Here is a 21,073-nt window from a genome sequence, read left to right as displayed (position 1 = left end):
GTTAAACATAGTATAAGTTTTTGGTTCATGGAGATTCAGAGATGAAAAAAAAAATTCCCTCAAATTCCACTTATAAGCCCAGTGTGGTGACACATATCTGTAACTCCAGTGACTTGGGAGGCTGAGGTAGGGAGATTGCAAGTTGGGCAACTTAGCAAGATCCTATCTCAAAAAAAAATTTTTTTTTAAAGAAAAGGCTGGGGATATAGCTCACTGGTAAAACATCTGTGAGTTCAATCCCCAGTACCCCCCCCAAAAAAAAAATTCTATTTATAAATCACTTGAGGCTTTTGAAATGATTCTTATTTAATCATCATAAAAATTTTATGGGGTGACTAGGGCATGAAGGAGTTCAGTTTACCTGAATGTCTGTGAATATGTTCCTTTTGTTTGCTTGTTTTTATTGGCCTCCATCCCTTCATTAATAATGCACCTCCATTGTTAAAAAGAACACAAAGCTGAACACTGTGGTGGTGGTGCACACCTGTAATCTCAACCACTTGGGAGGCTGAAGCAGGAGAATCGCAAGTTCAAGGTCAGCCTCAGCAACTTAGCGAGAGCCTGTCTCAAAATAAAAGATAAAAAAGGACTGGTCATATAACTCAATGGTAAAGTATTCCTGGGTTCAATCCCCAATACTGCAAATTTTTTTAAATAAATTAATGAAGTAATAAAAGGGCTGGGGGGGTAGCTCAGTGGTGGAACCTTTGTCTAGCATGTGCAAAGCCCTGGATTCAATCCAGTACTAATAAATAAGTAAATTAGTTAAGTAGCCTGTAACCAGACTTCTAGAGAAACCCACAATTAATGGTTATGCTGTGCTATAATTTTTTCATGCTTGGGGATATTTGTGTGTATGTGTTTATAACTGAGAAGGTTTTCTTTACATAAATCGGATTATGCTATAACATAATTCTGCTACTTGATTTTTTTCATCTTTTACCAGCCCTCTGTGGGCATTTGTTTATATGAACACATCAAACCACATCAGTTTGTACAGGTGTAGCTCACTCTTGTTTGTGGCTCTGTAGTTCTTTTCTTTCTTCTGTTTTTTTTTTTTTGTGTGTGTGTGTGTATGTGTGTGTATGTGCATGTGTCATACTGAGGATTGAGCCCAGGGGTGCTCTACAGATGAGCTGCATTACCAGTCTTTTTTGGGGGGGACTGAACTCAGAGACAGTCGACCCCTGAGCCACATCCCCAGCCCTATTTTATATTTTATTTAGAGACAACTCTCTGAGTTGCTTAGCACCTTGCTTTTGTGAGGCTGGCTTTGAACTCATGATCCTCCTGCCTCAACTGATCTGCTGGGATTACAGGCATGCACCACCATGCCCGGCTCACCAGCCCTTTTTATTTTTTATTTTGAGACAGTCTCACGAAGTTGCCTTGGCTGGCTTTGAACTTGCAATCCTGCTACCTCAGCCTCCCAAGTGGCCGGGGTTACAGGCATGAACCCCTGCCCTTGGCTGTATAGTTTTATTGCTTTTTTTGCAAAAGGTGTGAGGGGTTTCTTTTGCCTTCTTCAGCCTTTCCCCTCTCTTCCTCACAGGTGGTGGGTCTTCTCTTACCCAACCAAACACTGGCATCCACTGTCTTCTGGCAGGTAAGAGGCTCTGCAAACAGCATGCTCCTGAAGGAAGAGCCCAGACAAGCACTGGTCAGGAATTCCCTTCTCTGGGCTCTCCTATTCTAAGCCCCTGGGGTAGAGTCAGCCAATCCCACTCCCCCAGCCCAGAAACCACTGGAGGAAAACCTGAGACTTTGGCCCAGCTGAGCAGGCCCCCTGTCAGGAGTCAGCAGGACTCTGACCATTATGTGTCACTCTAGCCTTTGAACAGAGGTGAAGAGGGGGCTGGGGGCCTGTACTTGGACCACAATGGTTTGTGGGTGGCTACTCCTTGGCTGCTCATCCCATGGTCATTGATCTGAGGCCTACAGCTTCATTTTGACATCCATCTCCCCCAAATCTGTAGGGCAAGGTTGCGACACCCTGAGGAGGTGAAGTGCATCACAGAGCCTGGTCTCTGCCCTTGGAGACAGTGTGTTGCAGTTCCCGGAAAACAGCTGAGGATGTCTGTGTGTGTCTGGGTAGGGGAAAACCTTCCCAGGAAGGAAAAGCTGTCTGACTCCTGAGAGGAAATGTCAGAGAATCTTCCCTGAAAAAGACTGCTGGGGACCTCTGACCTGGGTGCTAGAGCTGGTACAGAGCACTGGGCTAGGAGATTTTTGAAAGGTGCAAGCTGTCAATCATTCCACCTTCTGTCCAGCAAATATTATAATAAGGATAATATGGCAAAGGCAGTAGGGCCCTTTGGGGGAGTGAATGCCAGAATTTTAGGAGAGGGGACAGTCTCTGTACTGGGGTGGACAAGACCGCATCCTGATTTTCCAGAAATGGAGGGGTTTTCTGAGACCCAGGACTTTGATACGAGAACCAGTACAGCTCCAGGCAAACCAGGACAATGTGTTATACTAACCAGGGGGACTGAGGGAAATACCTGTGAGCCAGAGACAGCATCGTGTGTCTTTCTGGGGAGGTGTGGCCTCCAGAGGCCCAGGCCTGGCTTCCAGGAAGATGACAGTGCCTTCCCTGACTTCTTTCCCTGTTGCCTTTCAGTGGTTGAACCAGAGCCACAATGCTTGTGTCAACTATGCAAACCGCAATGCTACCAAGGTGAGTCACTGCCCTCAGCTCAGTGGTGGGTTCAGCGAGGGTGACCCAATGGTCCTCCTTACAGTGTCACATGCTGCCATCATTGGTATAAAGCATTGTCTTCCTGGAGACACCCTATTTAAGCTGCCAGCTCTGCAAGCAGGGGTGGTGCACTCAGACCTTGCTTATGCAGGGCCCGTGGGAGTCTCCAGGCAGGACCTGCGGGGGGGCAAGGGGGACTGTGCATGAAGGAAGGTGGCCTGTGAAAGGGGAGTAGGATGGGGAATGAGCAAGGAATTGATTATTTTTTCCTTTTTAAAATTTTTTATTGATACATCATGATTATACATAATATTGGGATCCATTGTGACATATTTGTACACGCACATGACATAATTTGATCAATTTCATTCCTTTATGCAAGGGATCAATTCTGCTGGCTTCAGAATTCCTCTTGCCCATCTCTCTCTCTTTCTTTTTAAAATATTTTTAGTTGTAGATGGACACAATACTTTATTTATTTATGTGTGGTGCTGGGGCTCGAACCCAGTGCCTCACCTGTGCCAGGCAAGTGCCCTACCCCTGAGCCCCAGCCCCAGCCCACGTTCTTGTGCATCTCTTGCTCAGATACTAGATCCTGATTGGCATCAGCCCCTTGGGGACCAAATTCCCCTATGGCTTCCTCCAAGCTTCCCTGGAAATTTTCTCAGTGACCCTGGTCCCCACACTGTTGGCCACAAAAATCAAGGGACTGCTCTTGAGGGTGGGGGTTTAAGAACACTGGTACCTCCTCTCCAAAGTCCCCTGCACTCCTTCAACAAGCCATGTGGAGGCCCAATCACCCTCTTAGTGTCCCAGAGGGCTGCCGAGTCTTGCTTTCCTGGCAAGGCCACCACCCTTCTGTCAATTCAACATTTCAATCCAAAGGCAAAGGGAGGAGAGGAAGAATCTAGGTCCTCGGTGGGCGGGGGGAGCACTGTCAGTTTGGATAGGGGAGGGTCTTGGCATTTTTTAACCTTGGAGGAGAGTTGGGTACAGGAGTTAGAAGTTGTCCTAGGCAGTAGGAACCTGGGGTGGGGGGGTCCTGAGACTCAGGAAGCTACCTCCCGCATATCTAAACCTCAAATCCAGTCTCTTACAGGCTTCACCATGCATGTCGCCCTTTGGATGGCTTCTGTTTGCCTTAAACCAAGCATCTTCCACAACAGCAATTGTAGAGCAGGACATGACCAGCCCCTAGCTTTTTCTTAATTTTCTATGTTGGAACTTGGGCTCTGTTTTTTTTTTTTGTACCAGGTATCGAACTCAGGGGCACTCAGCCACCAAGCCTGATTCCCAGCCCTATTTTGTATTTTATTTAGAGAAGGGGTCTCAATGAGTTGCTTAGTGCCTCGCCTTTGCTGAGTCTGGCTTTGAACTCGTGATCCTTCTGCCTCAGCCTCCCAAGATGCTGGGATTACAGGCATGTGCCACTTCATCTAGCTGGGCTCTGTTTTTTAATGGATGTATTGGGAACTGTCCTGTGTGGACATGAATTCCAGTTTCTCCCTGGTGAGCTGGCTAGACTATAGTGGATGGCCGTGGATGATGGACAGTGCTCTAGGCGCCCCTCTTGACACTTAGCTTTCCTCACCTGGAGACTGTTCACCCCATCAAAAATGACTCGTTTTGGCCCTTGCTGTCCTGCACCTCTAGCCAGCAATGTCTGCCTGGAATCTTTGTAGAAGAAGGCAGGAGTGAAACAGGCCTTTCAGCACCTTCCTGGATATTGCTTCCTTGTATTCCAATATTTGGAGCCAAGTTGAGAGAGTCCAGGGTCCCTGTGGCTTCCCCTGGGGGACCTCTTCCTCCTTGCCAGACCTTCCAGGCTGGTGGACTGGCTTGCTTCTTGCTGGCTGGGGCTGTTGGCAAGGGTGGAACATGGAGCTTTGGGCATACAGTGGGTCTGCAATTCTACCTTTGTCTTCCAGCCCTCACCAGCATCCAAGTTCATCCAGGGCTACCTGGGAGCTGTCATCAGCGCTGTCTCCATTGCTGTGAGTAATGCCCTGACCCTGCCCTTTAGTTCTGCTGCTTCCTTGAGTGGGTGGACCTTGTCTGAGGGCCAGGGTAGGCCACGGTGTGGGGTCAGGGTCTGGGAGGGGAGCAGTGAGGGAGGCTCTCTAGGCAGAGAAGTGTCCCATAGTGAGAGTGTACATGCTAGTGCTCCATGGTTTGGAGAGGAGAGGAGAGGGGAGGGGAGAAGAGGAGAGGGGAGGAGAGGAGCAGGGAGGGGAGGGGAGGGGAGGGGAGGGGGGGATCACATGGATGGTGAGGACAGGACGTCTGTCCTTAGAGGAGCCCATACCACACTCTTCCTGGAGCAGGTGGTCTTCACTTTTTGCACTTGCCTATGCAAGATTGGCCCATCAACCAGCTCCTCTCTGCTTTTTACTTGAGCTCCTGGGGTACTGTCATTCCCTCTCTGTTGCCTTGGTTGTGTGGTCACAGGTCTAACTTATACTGAATGCCTCAAGACAATGGCATTAGGCTCACTTTGAATTTTTTTTGGGGGGGCGGGGAATTGAACTCAGGGCACTCAGCCACTGAGCCACATCCCCATCCCTATTTTGTATTTTATTTAGAGACAGGGTCTCACTGAGTTGCTTAGTGCCTCACTTTTGCTGAGGCTGCCTTTGAACTTGTGATCCTCCTGTCTCAGCCTCCCGAGCCACTGGGATTACAGGCATGTGCCTCCTTGTCCGGCCTCACTTTGAATCTTCACAGGATTTTAAGAATAGAGCAGCTACTTATTATGAAGTTTGTAGATTTGTGTCAATGGATGAGGGGTCCCTGTTCCCAGAGGAGGACAGAGGGGGAGGCAACATGGCAAGGGGCCTGGACCAAGCCAGAGTGGAGGCTCGGGACCTTAGACAAGGCTCCCAGGACCTTGCCCACCCTTGTCCCACCCTTGACACCACCCCTGTGCCACTATCTGGTACTCTCCTAATTCCATTGGGGTGGCCTCCTATAGCTAACTCCAGAGGGTAAAGTGTCCCTTCACAACTTTGTCATTACTTTCATTTCATAATAAATACATGTAACTGGAAAGAAAAAAAAAATAATTAGAAAATGCTAATAAAGGCAAATCCACATATAATGGAAGAATTCAAATACAATAATTTTTCAGTAAAACCTCCCTTTCCTTATCTTCCCTGGATCCTTAAATAAACACCATCGGTGTTCACGACTCTGGAATGACCCTTTGTATCCGACACCATACTTTCACTGTGCTTCTGAAGTAGAGATCTGGGGCTGTCCTGAAATGGCCTCATTTGTTTTACTCCCACGTAAACCAACTCATCTCCAAATGGCTGTTAAGTGGGGCATCCCATCTCATGCCCAGGATCTCTCTCCTTCCCTAAGTCTTTATGTCTTACTGCCAGCGAGAAGCCACATGTTGCCTAACATATTTAGATGGGTCTCCAGGAGAAGGCCAACGCTTGCCTGCCACCCGGCATGGGACTTCATCTAGGAGTCAGAGTGGAGGTTCTTGATTCTGGGGCTTGCTGGGCTGAGGTTGTCCCAAGATAGGGAAAGGCCTCGTTCTCCCTTTTGTCACTTCTTGGCTCCTTAGGGTGAAAGGAGCTGATGGCCTGCCTAGCTCAGCACTTGAAAACCCCCTTCTCTTCTAGGAGATGTACAGGTGGGGGGCAGGGAGGAGGTCTCTCAGGAAAGGACATTGAGTTGCCCTGAGGGGAAGGGCTTGAGCCATGGGGATCATTGTCCTGGTGGGACTTCCTCCCCCTGCAGGCCTGGAGCTCAGAAATAGGAATTTACCTTCTTCTGAGAGCTCTGGACTCTCTGTGTCCCTAATCCCCATTGTCCCACCAAAGGACAACCAGTCATTCCAACCCACCCACTTCCCAGGACCCAACCTAGCCCAGATTGGTGGGTGTTTTAAAGACTGGGCCCAGCAGAGGTATGAGGGACTGCGGGCCTCTAGACCCTGAAACTGGGGACTCACCTGGTGGGGTATGAGGGCCTCATACTGCTCTGGGGGACACCCCCTCCCTCTTCTTCTCTGCCTAGCCCTAGAGCCCCCTGGAGAAGGCTTCCCTGTCCAGCCTGAACCACTGTCCCCCCAGCCCAACTCCTAGAAACTTCTCCTCACACTCTCAATTACGCCCCAGGTCCCTGTCCTCTCATTGTTCCACAGCCTGAGTCTTGTCCCCCAGCAGGATTACAAGTTAACCAGGGACAGGCACGGTGTCTCCAACCCCCCAAGGGGAACAGAGAGCCCTGCTCCATAAATACCTATTAATTAGGCCTCTGATTGATTGCTGGCCTCGGGAGGTCCCTGTCCTCTCCCATCCGTGAGCTTTGGCGGTGGTGGCGTCCCTCCGCCTGATGTCTTCACACAGTGAGGGGCTAACTTCGGCAGATGGAGCCGAGTTTCTGACTTGGAAAATCTGCAGCCTGCTTGCTTTTCTTTTGTGTGTGTAAATCACAAAACCTCCCAAGAAAGAGGCTTTATTTTATTTTCCTTTCCCTTGTTCTCTGGAACCCCAGGCCCCACGGCCTCATTAACTGATCTCTGCTTCAATTAGTGACAAATCCCCTCCCAGGGTGAGCCTGTTAGGGGGAGATGACCTGCAAACAAGTGTCACGGCCCCAGTGGTTGGCCCCACTCTGGCATTAATTAAAACGAGTCCCCACATGCAGGCGCCTGGATGGGGCTGACAGGCTGAGAGCAGGTCCCAGGGACGAAGGTGAGCTGAGGTGGAGGCCAGCCTCCTCTATGGATCCTCACCCATTCTCAGAAGAACCCCTAGGCTTGGCCAGCAATCCCCCTTGAATCAGGGATCCCCAGTTTTCATGCCCCCCGAATGAAGTCTCATGCTGGTTCCAGGACCACCAGGGTTAGGAGCCTGCAGTGAACCTCCTAAATAGATTTGGCAGTGTCTGGCTTCTTGCTTGAGAATAAAAAAGAAATTCCGTCTTAAGTTATTTTTGAAATCTAACAGTTTGCCGTCTTTTAACAAAGGAAGCCTCTCAGTCCTCGTTGTGTTTTCACTGGGAGTTTGTGCGGAATGATTATGGGATGGCCCTTACTGTCCTCAAGGGCGAGAGAGGAGATGGGACCCACTCACTGACTCCCTTCAAGGGCCTATTCTGTGCTGGAAATATTACAGAGACTGGGCTGCAGCTGGGGCCTTCAGGATGCCAAGAGGGGACACTTGAGCTCACCCTGACATAGTCAGAATCATGGTGAAGGCCTCGGGGTGCAAGGGGACCAGGGAGGGGCGCCTAATTCAGTCATGGGGCTCACTCAGGATAGACTGAGAAATCCAGGGGAAGGCAGGGCTGGGTGTCGCAGAGAGAGGGCAGAGCACACGTAGAAGCAGGCAGGAGAAGGAACACTATCCAAAAACAAGTGGCTGCCACATTCAGAGCCGTGTGAGAAGGTGTGGGGTGGTGAGCCATGGAGGGGGCCAGGGCCGGAAGTGCTGTGAGTGCCTGGCTCAGGAAGTAGGAGGACCACACCGGGAATCCTGTCCTGCGCTCAGGGACCTGGGCATTGCAGGGACTCAGGCAGAAGTGGGCTGGAGGAGAAGTCGTGAGGAGACCACACAGACCACTCATGGACGCAGGTCCTGGGGGAGGGTGGACGTGGAACAGGGGAGGAAGGCTCAGGGCTGAGGTCCCTCATGACTGGTCAAGGGCTTATCAGTAGAGCCAGATGATGAGAGATGCTTCGTGGTCACTCCTTGAAACCTTGTCTTTCAGCTAGGTCTTGCTGGCAAAGCCCTTTCCCTGCTGAAGAATTGCTAACCTCCATGCCTGAAGGCTCTGGGCCCTGGGGTGTCCTTTCTGCATAGGACATGGTTGCTATTTCCCTGAACTACCAGACACTGGAGTATAGGGAAGGAGGGGCCTTGGGATCCCCATGAACCCCTATACCTCCCAGTTGCTTACTGGCAACTCCAGGTCCCCTTGATGGTCATGATCCTAAATACTGGCAAATGATCATAATAATAGTCACAATAGCTGACACTTAGGAGTGCTAACACTGTGCCAGGCACTGTATCATTGTTCATCCCCACTGTACAGATGAGGAAATGGAGGCACAGGGTGATGTCAGCAGCAGAGCCTACCCTGGCTTCCCCACACACTCTTCTGCTGACACAGAGACCTCTTTTTCTTCCTGCCATTGCTGTGACATGAGAAGGTGAGAAAAGCCAAGTAGTGTTTTAGCTTCCAGATTGGAGGAACTATAACCAGGCTCTGGGTAGCAGGTACCTCCTCAGGTCCCCCCGGGAGCAGTGGGGACTGGAGGAAATTTTTTGAGACACTCTTTGTGTCTTCTGCCCATCTTCATACTTGATTCCTGGATTTTCTGACCAAAGTTGATTCAGCTGCATGTGTTTGCTCTTAGTCTGGAACATTCCCTGCCTTTCTACAATACAGGATCTAGCTGACTCTGTAGTAGAGGGTGACTCCAGACCCTTCTCTCCTTCTTGGGGTCTGAGGGAGGTGGGAGGGCTACACCTGTGCATCCTAGCCCAGGTTATCATCTTGCTTCTTCTGTTATGAGCAGCTTCTTGGTTGAGGGACTATTGCATGGACCCTGTAGCAGAATCTGAAGTGTTCTGGAAGCCTGCAGATGGTGATGCTGGCAGTGGCAAGTCAGACATGAAAAGCAGCCCTGCATCTATTCTGGGGAGGACATGTTGCTGTCCCCTCCTACATGAAAGGGTCTGATGTAATTGGTTTCTCCCTAGGTGGCACACTGGTCCCTGGGGACAGTTCAGTGGTCAGGGTTGGCCATTGTTGCTAGCAAACAAGCCGCTCAGCCACAGATGCACTTACTGGCACTTTAACCTGTGCAGAACTCTGTCCCAGCCACCTCGGTCACTTTGCAGTTGAGCCCACTGCTGAGCCACAAGCTAGTTGGGGGTTGGAGGACAATTGACCTCCATGGAAGGTCATTGGTCCACTTGAGTTTATTCTACAAAGCATGCCCTCTGGTGGCATTTTTTGGTACTTCAGTGGTTGCTTGCAGGGCCCCAACCCTTGCCCTGCAGGACCCACTAAATCCACCACCATTAGGATCTATTATTACCCACCACCCAAGGGTGGGCCTAAATTTTGACCTTATGCCATCCTTCCTGCCAGGCATGCCTTCCCCTCCAGTGTTCTTCAGGGCCTCTTGGCAGAATTGATAGAGTCACAGAGCCAGCTGCAGGCTCCTCCAAGTGCCCTGTAGACAACCTGGCATTCCATGCCTCTGAACCTCTGCAGAGTCCCCTTCTTTTCCCGCCAAGCTGCTCCCTACTCACCCTTCAGGACTCAATCAGGCTTCCCTTTTCTCTGAAGCCTTTGTGGTCTAGCCTCTCTGGTCCCGTCTTCCTGTCAGGGTGGGTGAGATGACATTCTGGAGGGGGCTTGTAGACCCAGTGTGCCGGGGCTGGGATCAAGCAGTGCTCAGTGTTTGCCGAGAGGGACAGCAGTGGCTCCCAAGACAAGTCTCTTTTATCGATTTTTTCCCCCCTCTGCCTCAGAAATCATTCACTTCATTTGTTCTAGAAGCATTTAGTAAGCTCATATCACCATGCACTGGGAGTTCAGTGAGGAACAGGAGAGACACAGCCCTGTGGCCTGGTACCTAGGTTCTTTTGGGAGAGATGGAACTTTAAAGAGTCCACAGGAAAAATTAATTCTGTGCTCTTCCATTTTAAAAATCAGACACATGTATTATTTTGATTCAGAAAATTTTAAGGTGTACAAATAGGTACTTAGAGCTTGTGATAGGTACGAGGAAGGAAAAGGTTTTGGGATCTTTGCAAAACTATCAAGGACACCTTGAGCCAAGGGGAGGCCAGACATTTAGGCTGAAAGTGAGGAGGCACAGAGGGACAGTGGTCAGGGTGGAGGATGGCTCATGGGAGGAGCAGGGAGATGGCCAGGTGGCTGGAGGCCTTTAAGCAAGGCCATGTCCACTTTCAGAAGACCACCCCAGATGCTGTGGAGAGCCAAAGAGAGGGACATCAGAGGAAGTGGGGAGCCTGGTAGGGAGGCCGGGGCAGTCATATAGGGACAGGTGACAAGTGCTAAGTGGGAACAGAGAGAAAGAAGAAGTGCATTCAGGATATTTAGGTGACGGCACAGGTGGCTCCCAGCAGTGAGCTAGTTGTGGACCTGAGAGGCTCCTGTCCAGAAAGATCCTGAGGCTTCTGGCAGAGGAGCCGAGCTGGTCATGGGCCAGGAAGACAGGGTATGGGTGAGGCAGAGCTACATACCCTCCACCTGGGGACATGAAGATGGAATGCTGAGGCCCAGGGGACAGGCATCCCTCATCCTGTGCCCATGTGGGCTGGGAAGGAGAATGCAGCCTGGTGGGACGGGGATGCAGCCATGGCCCAGCCCCACCCAGGGTCTCCTCACCAGCCTGGCAGAAATGAGGCTCCTTTTGGCCTAGAAAGATGTCAGTATTGAGGGATACAGCCACCAGGCACATATCTCATGAGACTAAAGGCTGTATATCAAGGGGTCCTATCCCACCTGTGGCTCTTGGTGCCCTTTTCCCATCTCCTGGGAATCTGCTCTTGCTATGCAAATGGCTGGTCTTAGGTGGTTCACAAACATCATCAAAGCACAAACATCAAAGCATCTCTCCTTGGGAAGGACAATTGGAAAGCAAATAGCTCAGGATGAAGAGTGAAGCTTTAGAACTAGCAGGCCCCACGTGGACAGGCGAGACTTAGGAGGCATGTGTATGTGTCTGAGAGCAGGCCAGCACACGAAAGCCCCAGGCAGAGGCTGGGGAGGAGCGCAGTGGGGAGGAGGAGACCTGAGCATGTGCGTAGCTGGGAGTTCTGTAGGACTTAGTGTGGTTACCCTGCCCACCCACCAGTGAAGGGCCAGGGACAGGGAGGGTGTGAGTACAGAGGTGGCGAGTGGCTAAACGTACCCTCACTCCTCCTCTGGCCCCAAGTCCAGGCCTTCCTGCTCCAGCACCTCGGACAGCAACAGCCTGGGCAGGAACCCAGGGTGGGCTGCAAATCGGGGGGCTGGGAGCCCGTCTGTTCTGGTTCTTCAGGGCCCTTTGGCCTGGAACATTTGGTGGAGCCCATTAAAATTAAAAAGCCAAGTGGCTGGGGGCTCGGAATGCCAGCTCGTTTTCCCTGGCATGGTGGGTCCTGTTTAAGGGAACCAGCTGGCATGAATGGCACACAACTCATCACGAACAGCAGCTAGCGATCAGAAAAATCAGAGCTAATAATCAGGTTCGGGAAAGATAATGAGATATGGAACAATCACTGCTGAGGGTCCCCCAGGGTCTGTTTTAACAGCCTCCAAATAAGCTACAAAATAGAAATTAACCAAACAGGGGCTCCATTTGGGCAGAGGGGAAAACAAACAAGGTACAGATTTGCACAAGAATTCCTCATGTGGCCAAGCTCAGCCTGGGACCCTTGGGGCATTAGCAATGGCCTGAGGGAGGAAGGAACCTTCTCTAGCCACGTCTCTCCGAGCTTTGATGGCCAGGCCAATGCAGTTGACAGGAAGCCAGAGAAGAGAGAATACCAGCTTCTGACAGCTCAGGGGAGGGAAGGCCCAAAGACACCTGGAACCTGGGGCTTGTGGGAGAAATGGCCTAGGTCACCTTTTTCTGACTGTGGCAGTTCCAGCCAGTGGGAAGAACAACCAGCCAGAGAGGGGACAGCTTCAGGGCACCCCAGAAAAGGCAGAGTGTTTGCCATAAGTACTGACCTCTCTTCCTCCTTGCCCTCCTGCTATATTCCAGCCCTGCCCAGCCCTGTGGGGAAGGGTCTGGAAAATTCCAAGACTCCTTGCTCACTTCCAAATGGCTCCTGCTCCCTGTCTCTTACACTTCCTTATCTCTCCAAGTGAATGTGCTGGGCTTTGGACCCAGGCCTTCTGACTCCTAGCTGCGGAAGCAGGGGTGCTGGAAATGATCTAGATCCCGTCCCAAGCTGGCCTTGGTCAGGGGTCTCTTGCTATGCAAACAGCCAGTTTTAAATGGCATGGGACATCATAGCTTCACTCCTGGAGAATAATTGAAAAGTAAATAGCGTAGCAGATAAGAGCAAAGCTTTACAACTAGACCCTGGGTGGCCCATCCTAGCTTCACCAGTCTCATCATAGCTGTGTGTCCTTGGCAAAATTACTTAACCTTTTGGACCCTGCCTCTTATCTGTGAAAAGGGGCAATGCGGCCTCTCCAAAAGCCTGTGGTGGGGCTTTCCTTAAGACACTATGTGTGAACGTGTGTGAGTATGAGTAGCACATGGGCTGTCACCTAGTCACCTTTCTCCTCCATCTCCTCCTCATCACTAATGCCTGTTTGGGTCCTCTGGCTCCTCCATGTTTCTCCTATCTGCACTTTTTCGTAGGGTAGAGAGGCTATTTTGGGGAGACCTGAACTTGGTGAGGCCATGTGTGGCGGGGCAGCAGGGCCAGGGTGGGCTGGCAGTGCTCCAGCCTGGCCCTGCTGTGTCCAAGCACAAGCCTAGGACCCATGGGGCATTAGCAATGGCCTGATGGAGGAAGAAACCTTCTCTAGCCGCGTCTATCCTGGAACATTCGGTGGAGCCCATTAAAATTAAAAAGGTAACCCTCTCAGCCTTACCTCAAGCCAGCAGGGAGGACAAGGAGCATGAGACAGGATAGAGGCTGGGCACCCGATAGCCCAGGCTGGGTGAGCTGGGTGCACTTTGGCTCCATAGGGCCCTAGGCTGCCCAGGGCTTGGCAGACTGGCATTCCCAGGCCAGGTGGTGCCTGCCCCACTGTGCCCTGACTTCTGCAGGCACTGGTGGCCCTGAGGATTTCCCAAGGCTCTGCATCTTCCCCAGCCACCCAAAATGCTAAAGCCAGAGCCATACTTGAGGGTGCAGAGTGCCCTGCTGAGCCAGCAGGTGTGCAGATCTGAGAGCAAGATGGGCTGGCTCTGGCCTCAGTGTGGGGGAGCAGAGGCCTCCACACACTGTCTTCTGGTCTGGCCACATGCCTCACATCTTTTCTCACTCCATGCCTGTGCTTTTCCCCTCCAGAAAGTTCTGCTCTGCCAGCCTCTCCCCACCTTCCTCTCCAGGAAGCCCCTCTCAATCTTTTCTGTGCTCTCCCTGCTCTCCCTCCATTTGCCTGTTGGTTCATGCGCTTATTCCTTAATCATCAGCTTACTGAACGTGAACTGGGTGCCACCAGGTACAACCCTAAACCCTGTGCACACAAAGAGGGAAAAGGTGTGGTTTCTCACCCCCAGGCTAGGGAATCAGACCCAGGAGAGGTAGACATTCCCAAGGAGGGAGGTACTGGTGATGTGGGCAGGGAGACTTGGGCTGCCTGGGAGAGGTGATATCATTATTATACAACTGCATTTATTAAGGCATCTCATGTACCAAGTTCATGCTTGATACTTTAAACCCTTATAACAGCCCTGGGATGTTGTATAAATTTCTATTCCTTTTAACCACAAGGAAATTGAGGCAGAGAAAGTTTAACTTATCTGCCTAAAGTTCTACTGCTAGTGAATGACACTGGTGGTAGAATTCAGAGGTGGGACCAAGAGTACAGGCATGGTCTGAGTTGGTGGCAGTGGGTATTGGGGGACATCTCAGGCATGGGAACCAGTCCTGGCAAAGGTCAAAGACCAGAAGACTCAAGTAGCATCTGATGGACATGCACTGGACGCGTAGGGCTGAATGTGGGTGCTGGGGACTGGAGGGGCTGCACTATCTCACACAGGTCGAGGGAGAGCTGCTTTTCCTCCAGTTCTGCCCTTTCTTCCCATAAGCCATTGCAACTTTTTCTGTTTTTTGTTTTTTATTCTTTCCAAGGTGGGCCTTAATGTCCTGGTTCAGAAAGCCAACAAGTTCACCCCAGCCACCCGCCTTCTTGTGCAGAGATTTGTACCATTCCCTGCTGTAGGTAAGAGCTGCATAGTGCATGGATCTGGGGAGTGCTGCCCTTGGGTGGGTGGGACCATGGGGCTCCCAGCCAGCAGGACCTACAGCCCTTCCACACCTCTCCTGATGCCTGCAGGGGTTCTGCTGGGGGAACTGGAGTGAAATGTGTGCAGATAGAAGAAAGGATGACAGGGCTTCCCTGCCCAGCTCCATGCTGAAATTCTACATATTGCACAGGAATTCTTTTTTATTTTTATTTTTTTCTTTCTTTCTTTTTTCTTTTGCAATAGTAGGAATTGAACCCAGGGCCTCAAGCATGCTATGCAAGCACTTGACCACTGAGCACTCTTTTGTTTTCTTGGAGGTCTGGGGGGTATAGCTCTGTGGTAGATTGCTTGCCTAGTATGCTCAAGGCCCTGGGGTCAATCCCCAGTACAATAATAATAATAATAAAAAAATTTTTCAATAGTTTTTTTTCTTTCTCAGCATATATTTTTCAATTGAAGAAATATATTAAACAATAATAATGATAACGGTTTGAGAGGGTCTTGCTGAGCTGCTGAGGCTGGCCTTGAACTTGAGATCCTGCTGTCTTGTCTCCCGAGTAACCAGGATTACAGATGTGTACTGCTACATCAGTAAGCATGGATCTTATGGGAATTCTTAACCTGGGGTCCCCAGGCCCCCAATGCTCAGTAGACATGATACAGTGGATCCTGTGAACTTGTAAAATACTTACCCTGACCATTAACAGAAATGTAGCATTTTCTTCCATCATGAATGCACCCAGCAAACCACAGTAAGGAGCAGGACCAGTGGCTTTGTCACCAGTGGAAATCACAGATACTTATGGGACACAGTTGTCACTTGGAGATCTTAAAACATTGTTTATGCACTACAGTAATTCAGAATATTTGTATTTAATATATACATTGCTAGATCTTATTTTCAATTCATTAAAGAACACATCTAATACCAAATCACAATTTAAAGATTTTTAATAACTTGTTTTAATACAATCCCTTTGTAATCCTTTGAATTTTGTTTTATGCATTTACAAACAGTTGTCTTCTTCCTCTTCCCCCTCTCCTCCTTCTCTTCCTCTACCTCCTTTTCCACCTTTTACTTTTTGGGGGCACTGGAGATTGAACTCAGAGGTGCTTTAGCATTAAGCTACATTCCAGCCCTGCTTTTTATTTTTATTTTGAGTCAGGGTCTTCCTATTTGGCTCAGGCTGGCCTTGAACTTGTGATCTTCCTGCTTGACCTCCTGAGTTGTTGGGATTACAGGCATGTGCCACCATACCAGGCAGGAAAAATGACCCTGAGAGGGGTATGTAGGCCTAATGTTACTGTCAGAGAGGTTCCTGGCACAAAAGAAGGTTGGAAGCTTTTGCCAAACCCTGGAAATGCCACAAATCCTGGCCTGGCTCTTAGGAAACCTGAACTTTATTTGGGGAAAGAATGCCTCTTTAGGTCTGACTTTGTTAAGTCCCCAAAAGTGGAACATTTTTCAAAGTGAAATAAACATCTAGAGCAGGACAAAAGCAGGGCATGACTAGTTGTCAAAGGAGACATTTAAGCAAGTGCCCAAACACTATCAGAGTCCCCCTCCCCACATCTGGTGCCCAAGGACAAATGTGGCACATGGCCTGAGGTCTCATGACCTCCCTGGTACTGAGGTTTGGTCTGAAGGGCCCAAGCTTGTGGCCTTGACCCTGATCTTCACCTGAGGGGTCTGCTTCCCCTTCTGTTTACCCACTCCTATAGCCCAGAGCTCTGGGAGAAGCAAATAAGGCCACAGACCAGATTTCATTGATAGTAAAGTGTTTGGGGGCACCTGTGAAGCCCCCGTGAGAAGGTGGGAGATTGTTCCTGGGCAGCCCCACCTCCTCCATGGCCCAGAGGCTAATGAACTCCCAGAACCACCCGGCTGAGCCTCTGCAGACGCAGATAATTGCTATGGCAACTCCACACTTTTAATGAACTCAGCTATTTCTGTCATGGGCCATTAATGGAATACCTCTTTAGGTCTGACTTTGTTACTGGACCTAATTGAATAAACGTGGCTGCCCAACTGGTGCTTGTGGCCATTGGGGTTGAAGGATCAGAAGCAGCCTGAGAACCAGCAGCTCCCAGCTGCCCTGGACTGGATCTAAGACTCCACACAGATGTAATCTGTCCTTGAGCCAAGCTTCAGATAACTTTGCCAGGGGCCCTTTCCAGACCTCTCTGCTGCCATCTTGCTGGGTAACCTTGAGATGGTTTTGACCTCTCTGGGACTCCTTAAAGAGGAGAGGCCCTTCTTTCAGTCTGAGCCTCTGGCGCAGTCTGACTCCCCTCCCAGCTTCTCATGGGGAAGGAGTCTTCGGCTCCCTCACACAAATCCAGCCATGGTTAGGTGTCTTGAGATCCCCCAAGCTCCTAGGCAGTTGCACAAGTCATCTGCAGCATGGCTTGCAACCTTGCTAGTCCTAGCTTGCCCGGAGAAGCAGGCCCTTCTGCAGCCCAGGCCCATCTGCAAACAGGCACTGGTCAACTCCCCCAGTCAGGGCTGACACCATGCTATGGGAAATGCAGTGGAGTGCCGCACCCTCACCCACCAAGGGCTGAAAAACCCCCTGGTCCTCTTAATCCAACATCCAGTCTCTGCACCTGGCCTTCTCCACCTTTCCCCGGGTGCCCCTGCCCAGAACAAAGCATCTCTGAGCCACACTGCAGGCTGGTAGGGCTTGATTGGCCCTACTTTCTAAGACAAGTGAGGCTGGAGCAGGCTGAACCACAGGAAGGCTGCTTACAAGCTTGCTCAGGATGTGCTTCACCTCGTAAAGTATCCTTTGGGCCCTTTGGGCCACTGGCACCATAGGGGACCACACTCAATGAGCTGTGGGTGCACATTGGAAGTTGGGAGAAGTGGGTGGAAGTGATCAAATGAAGCCTTGTGTTGGGGGTGGTGTGCCTGCGTGTGTAGGGTAATGGGGGGTCCTGAAGAGCAGTGTGCCCAAGCTCAGAAGCCGCACCCCACTCCCACTCTCCTGGGCAGGCTGAGAACAAGGAGGCTCCCAGGAATCAATTGCTTCTTCCCCCTGCTCTGTCCTGCTCCTCCAGGCTCCTCCCCAGCCGGAAGCCTGGGAGGTGAGGGGAGATATCTTTTCTCTGCTCCATGATATTGAGAGAGAGGCCTGAGACACCTGGGCACAGGACACGAGGTCCCTGCACCTGATTCCATTGCTCCCCATCCTTCCTCTTACCCATGGAGTCCCTTGCCACTGGGATCTCCCCGACGGTCACCAGAAGCCTCCTCTGGGTTTGCAGAGCCCAACACTCCCAGGAACTGCACACCTCTCCTCGCCTCTCCAGCGGTGTTCTTCATTTTGTGCTGGGAGGACCTTAAAGCCATCCTCATTTTACAGAAGCATAAGTAAATCCTGACTCACTGAAAGTTATATTCTAAATTGACCAAACCCCAGGCCTACCCAGGGCTACTTCAAGCCCGTGTGGATAACCCTGTGCCTCTGTCATGGAGAAACAGGGATGTGTCCAGAAGTGGCCAGGGCTACTCAGTGTCCTGCTGGGAGCATTCCACCTCCAGGTCACCCAATTTTTCAACTGGGGCTGTGTGTGCCTGTGCACGTGTGTCCCCCCACGTGTGGCTGATGCACGTATTCGTGCTAACTATGTGGGAAGCCTGGGATGCTCGCTGCAGCCACCTCCCTCCCTCAAGGTGGTTTCAGAGCCACGCTGTGGCCCTGGTCTAGAACGGCAGTCATGTGGGAAATCTTGGTTTCTATTTATACATGGAGATGTTAGGAAAGACGGTGAGCCCAGGAGCATGTGTGTTGGCATCGAAATCGATTGGGGACTGGTAATTAATTTGTTTAGACCTTAATTAATTCTCCAGTTCTTTCTTATTTGTGGACTGTCACGCTTAATTGTGTTCAGGAGCTTAGGCTGGGAGCAGGCCCTCCATTAATTGACGTGTGGTTGCTGTGAGGTGGAGTTAATGGTTTGGGAAGCCGGGCAAACAGTGTAATTAAAGGTCGATAGAGGAGACCTCGGAAAAATACACACCCCCAGGCCCAGGAGCAGGCTCCATTCTAGGGGAGGCAGGCCCCACAAACACAGCCTTTCAGTGAGGACTTGGGGAGGGATAGTAGGGAGGTGTTCCTAGCAGGAGGGAGGGCCCTGTGCAGATCCCATGAGAGGGTCAGTGGCCAGAGGAATAGACACGCTTGTCAGGAATGGGCAGAGTGGGGCTTTAGAGAGTGGGAGACCCCAGGGGTCACCTTGGGGAGCACATCTCTAAAGCTCACACCTCAGGCTCTGTGGATGTGGATATAGGCGGGAAGCCCTTCTCCATGTGACACAGGTAGGCGGCCTGGGGTGACGTGGAGAAGGGGACACCAGTAAATGCCATGGGCTAATGAAGACCCCATCTGGACCGTGGACTCCCATTGCAGGAGGCCTGAGCCTCAGCATCAACCTGCTGATCCCCGTCTATAGAATAACCTTCTCATAGGAACCAATGAGAAATGACCTCTTCTGGCGTCATCGCCATATTTTGTTAAATGTCAAACATATTTCATTGCCATGAAAAAAAAAAAATCTCTGCTCCTCAGTGAGCAGGGAGACGCTCAGGCATCTGGGAGTCCTGGAGATCTGTTTGTTCACACAGGGCACAGGACACCGGGTCCCTGTCCTGTGCCTGCTCCCTGCCCCCTTTGGCCCCCAGGCCACATAGGTCTTTATGTCCTTGATTTCCCCTGCTCCACTGCCCCTCCCTGTGCTCAGGCCACCTGCTGGTCTCCTCTAGGAGGTGGCTACGCAGTGCTGCCTGAGCCCCGGGGTCCAGACAGGTCAAAGCACAGCTCCCAGCCTGCAGCTCCACTGTCCCTTGGCCCCTGTGAGTAGGAGACAGCAGGAAGCACCCCTGGCAGATGTGTCCTAAATGCTGTGACATGTGCGCCCTTCATTGAGGTCAGTGGTGCTTCCTATGGCATCTCTGGCCCTTGAGGCTCCTCTGGAAGCCACAGTCCCTTCTCTGACTTGCTCTGTTCTTGCCCTTGCCTGCTCCCCAGCAGCTGTGGCAACTCTTGTGACCCTCCCCTCCTGCCTCTTGTGGGCCCTAGTCCTTTGCCCCTGACCCTGCTGGCCTAGAAGGCCACTCTTCACCACTCTTCAGCACTAGCCTTGGCTGCCAGGTATTTGTGATTTGGCTCAGACACCACCTCCTCCAGGAAGCCCTCCCTGGTAGTTTCATTCGGGGTTAGGTTGCCTCCATCTCTCCAGGACTGCCTCTCACATGTCCAAGTTCGCCTCTCTCATCAGGCTGGGTAACCCAAGGCAAGGACAAGATCTCATGGATCACCACCCCCCAGGCCCCTTGGAACCCAGCACACAGTCAGTGCTCAATGCAGGTTTATTCAATGATCAAACAAGTGCTTTACCACAAAAGGATTGAGATTGGGCACTCGCAGTGGAACTTCACCCTGATGACACTGGTAACTAGACTCTATCTCCCTGGATACTTATTCTGGATTTTCTTTTTCATTTTTTAAAATTGTTTTTGAGTATTCTGGTTGTGTGTGTGTGTGTGTGTGTGTGTGTGTGTATTGTGCATGCACGCGTGCGCATGCGTGTGAGTTTGCACCTTCACCTACATCCACTCTTTCAGTCAAGCAGAACTAGAGAGAATGATCAGTGAACCCAAGATTTAACAGTTCACCCAGTGTGTATCTGACCTTTCCGGACCATGCTTGCCCCATCCATGATATGGAGCTTCTAGTAGGTGTGGTGGCACATGCCTGTAATCCCACCAACTCAGGAGGCTGAGGCAGGAGGATCACAACTTCAAGGCCAGCTTCAGCAAGTTAAAGCATGGGCCCTAAGTGAGACCCTGTTTCAAAATAAAAAGTAAAAAGGGCTAGAGAGCTCAGGGGTAAAGCGCCCCTGGGTTCAAAAAAAAGAGGGGTGGGGGGATACTAGTATCTTTAAGCAAAGTTTTCATGGGAGTTAATCCTATCCAGCTCCCAGCACATCATGAGCACCCAATAACTGTTAGTCCTCCTCCAGCTCCGTTCCCCTCCCCCTGTCCCAACCAGCATGGCAAGAACCAGAGAGGACACATACCTGCCATAGGGGAACTTGTTTAGGAGCAGGGGTTGTCAAAATCTTGAAATGCTGCAAAAAGCAAATGTTCTAGTGATAAATACTATAAAGTTTCATAGAGGATAAAGCCTGTTAGATATTATTTCTTTTCTTTTGGGGTGGGGGGTTGGTGGGTGCCAGGGATTGAACTCAGGGGCACTCAACCACTGAGCCACATCCCCAGCCCTATTTTGTACTTTATTTAGAGACAGGGTCTCGCTGAGTTGCTTAGCGCCTTGCTAAATTGCTGAGGCTGGCTTTGAACTTGCAAACCTCCTGCCCTCAGCCTCCGGAACCTCTGGAATTGCACATGTGTGCCACCGTGCCTGGCTTATTAGATATTATTTCTAAATCAGCTT

General features: G+C 50.8%; 1 protein-coding gene across 4 annotated transcripts in view; it reads left to right on the top strand.

Annotated features, from left to right (window-relative positions):
• Sfxn5 (sideroflexin 5) overlaps nucleotides 1-21,073 on the top strand; it is a 112,356-nt gene that overhangs the window by 53,624 nt on the left and 37,659 nt on the right. For 3 of the 4 annotated variants that reach the window (XM_071601710.1, XM_027934496.2, XM_071601711.1), the window contains exons 7-10: nucleotides 1,553-1,606; nucleotides 2,621-2,677; nucleotides 4,627-4,692; nucleotides 14,500-14,590. In XM_071601710.1, the coding sequence (XP_071457811.1) occupies nucleotides 1,553-1,606; nucleotides 2,621-2,677; nucleotides 4,627-4,692; nucleotides 14,500-14,590 (268 nt within the window). Of the gene's footprint in view, nucleotides 1-1,552; nucleotides 1,607-2,620; nucleotides 2,678-4,626; nucleotides 4,693-14,499; nucleotides 14,591-14,704; nucleotides 14,907-21,073 lie in introns of those variants that run through there. The other variant, XM_034636960.2, reaches the window with a different exon arrangement.

This window comes from Marmota flaviventris, chromosome 14, assembly GCF_047511675.1.
Source record: "Marmota flaviventris isolate mMarFla1 chromosome 14, mMarFla1.hap1, whole genome shotgun sequence".
NCBI lineage: Eukaryota > Metazoa > Chordata > Mammalia > Rodentia > Sciuridae > Marmota > Marmota flaviventris.
The sequence above is the reverse complement of the archived record's forward strand: the minus strand, read 5'-3'. Positions and strand labels throughout refer to the sequence as shown.